Raw genomic sequence first — 2,573 nt, 5'->3', positions numbered from 1 at the left:
ATTTCACCTCGTTAATTCAATACAAACTAGTGTTAATTGCTTATAATAAATTATACGTTGTTTTGCAGGTGGTATAATATTGAAGTTTGATTTTGGACAAAGAATCGAAATCTAGAATGGTATGTTTTAATGTAGAGTTGTTTATTTTTAAAATTACAAGTTAAAAAGCAGTGGTTCTTTACTAGAAATATACCTATTGTAAAAAATTGGGGTGTATTTTCAAAATTTTGACTATCTTTATAAAAATTTGACAAGTTTAATGCACTTGTAAAGTACGTTTATGCAAAATTTTGTTTAGTTCTGATTTAAATTCTAAAAATTGCTACTGAGCAAACATTAAAAATGGAATGGTATAGAAGTTTAGGAACCGTTGCACAATATTAAATACATATCATGTATGTTATAATTAAAATATTTGAAATGATGAAAACTAAATCTCTCACTGAGCATTCCAATCTCGCATAAAAACAATGGAGGTGAGCAAATTATTGGAAGTGTGCGAAATCATGTAGATGGGTATTGCGCGTCAACAAACTCAGTTTTCGAATACCTGGGTTGCGTGTGGCATGGTTGTACGATGTGCGATACAAACAAGGATGGTAGTGGAAATCTGTTGGAACGCCATCAGCGTATGGAAAAGTCGGTGGAACAGCTCAATAAAGAAACACTGCAACGGTTGAAACGTTTGGAGACTGAAGGGTATAATGTCCATTTTAAATGGGGGTGTCAGTGGCGGCGTGAGCAACAGGATCCGGAGATTCGAAACTTCATATGCAAAAACAAACCCGCGTGGAAACACCCCAAAAATGAAAAGTCGGGTAAGTTTATTATGGTATACTGTTTGAACACTACTGACGTTTAACGTTTAGGAAAACTTTATATGGATTTGCCGAAGTGGATGTAAGTGTACCAGAGCACTTGCGAAGGATATACAGCGAATTCCCTCCATCTTCAAAAACCATTTGGTATAAGTATTATTCTAAAAATATACACACGCTAACTACTGACTTGTAGATTTCTCGAGATGATATTGTGTGGACCTCATATGAGAAGGCTTTCGCGGAGAAAAATAACATCATGAGCTCACCGAGACGTAGCTTGATCAGCAGTTTCAAGAGGGAAAAACAAACTTTCGCGACGCCGCTGCTAAAGTGGTACTTGCAAAAAGTTAATTGGAAATTCAGGTAAAGTTTTGCTACAAGTTAAAAGTTTTGCTACAAGTTAAAGGTTATATATGTAGTATTTTTAGCGTATATAGTCAAACTAACAAGTAATGTTTTCAGCATATGGAAAACCTTGACCAACAAGCTGAAGTTCAAAGATGTTGTCTTCAAAAGGGAACCTCTTGTTAACAACATGATAAAGCGAAAACCTTTTGTTCACTGTGACGAGATTGCCACGGACCTCTATGAAATCCATATGAGAAAGGAACATATACACCAAGACCTCCCGATACAAATCGGGGTGTTCGTATATGATCTGGCAAAATTAAAATTGTTACAGTTTGTTTATGATGTATTATTCTTATTTATTGATCCGTCTAACATTACCCTTGTGCAGTGTGATACTGATTCAATGTACTTTAATTTATCCGCAGACTCACTCGATGATGTTATTAAGCCCGAGTTGAGAAAACGATTCTTTACCGAATACGGTACTTGGTTTCCTGCCTTGGCGTGTGGATGCTCACAACGCTCAGTTTGTTGAAACCAGGACAGCCTTTAAGGCTTGGGTTCCATATGAGTGTTGCAAACAACGAACTCTTTGACAAACGCACATTGGGGTTGTTTAAAGTTGAGTATAGTGGTAACCGGTATTGTTGCTTTGAATTCTAAAACATACTACTGTACCGGGGATGTTGATAAGATTAGCAGCAAGGGGTTGTCCAAAAGACACATCAAACTCCAATTTACCGATTATAAACATGCGTTACAAACCAAACAAACTGTAACTGGTGAAAATATTTCATTCCGAGTTTTTAACAACAAGGTATACACCTGTCGTCAAACAAAGAAGGGTTTGACTTAATTTTACCCCAAACGTAAAGTCCAAAGCGACGGTATTCATACATTACCTCTTGATATTTCAGTTTTATTCACTGTTTGTTCTCACAAGTTTTAATTAATGAAACAGAAGCTTTATATACGGGTGGTGTTTTTAAAACTTAGACATTCTTACCAATGGATGTAACCTTTAAACATCCGTTTAATTCATACTGAATTCAGGTATTGATGGATCAATCATCCGCCCGAAAAATTTTCGTGGTGTTATGGTGTGTGGCAACCGTTTACGAAACAATAAAAGGGGTAGAGTTTATAGGTTTACCAAAAGTTTCCTCATCAGATGGAAAGCAAAGAGTATTAATGGTTGTTGATGATTAAATGGGTGAATCTAACTCTCAAGTAACTGACATTTTCACAAAATTTTCTCACTATTTGAATATTAGCGTCGTTTATATCGTCCGAAATCTCTTTTATAAAAACCAAAGAACAATTAGTTTAAACGCCCACTATATCGTGGCTTACCCCACCGTTGAGCATATGGCTCGTCTTCTCCACCAGAAACTACGTCCC

At 36.1% G+C, this 2,573-nt stretch overlaps 1 protein-coding gene across 1 annotated transcript; it reads left to right on the top strand.

Moving 5' to 3' along the window:
- Positions 1 to 459: 459 nt before the first annotated feature.
- Positions 460 to 1,878, top strand: LOC113475473. Its single transcript, XM_026839644.1, has 2 exons — positions 460 to 1,184; positions 1,284 to 1,878. The coding sequence occupies exons 1-2, from the start codon at positions 1,078 to 1,080 to the stop codon at positions 1,705 to 1,707; spliced, it is 531 nt and encodes a 176-aa protein (XP_026695445.1). The 5' UTR covers positions 460 to 1,077; the 3' UTR covers positions 1,708 to 1,878.
- Positions 1,879 to 2,573: the final 695 nt, after the last annotated feature.

This window comes from Ciona intestinalis, unplaced genomic scaffold (genome assembly GCF_000224145.3).
Source record: "Ciona intestinalis unplaced genomic scaffold, KH HT000562.1, whole genome shotgun sequence".
Taxonomy (NCBI): Eukaryota; Metazoa; Chordata; class Ascidiacea; order Phlebobranchia; family Cionidae; genus Ciona; species Ciona intestinalis.
Note: the sequence above shows the minus strand (reverse complement) of the source record. Positions and strands in the feature narration are given on the sequence as shown.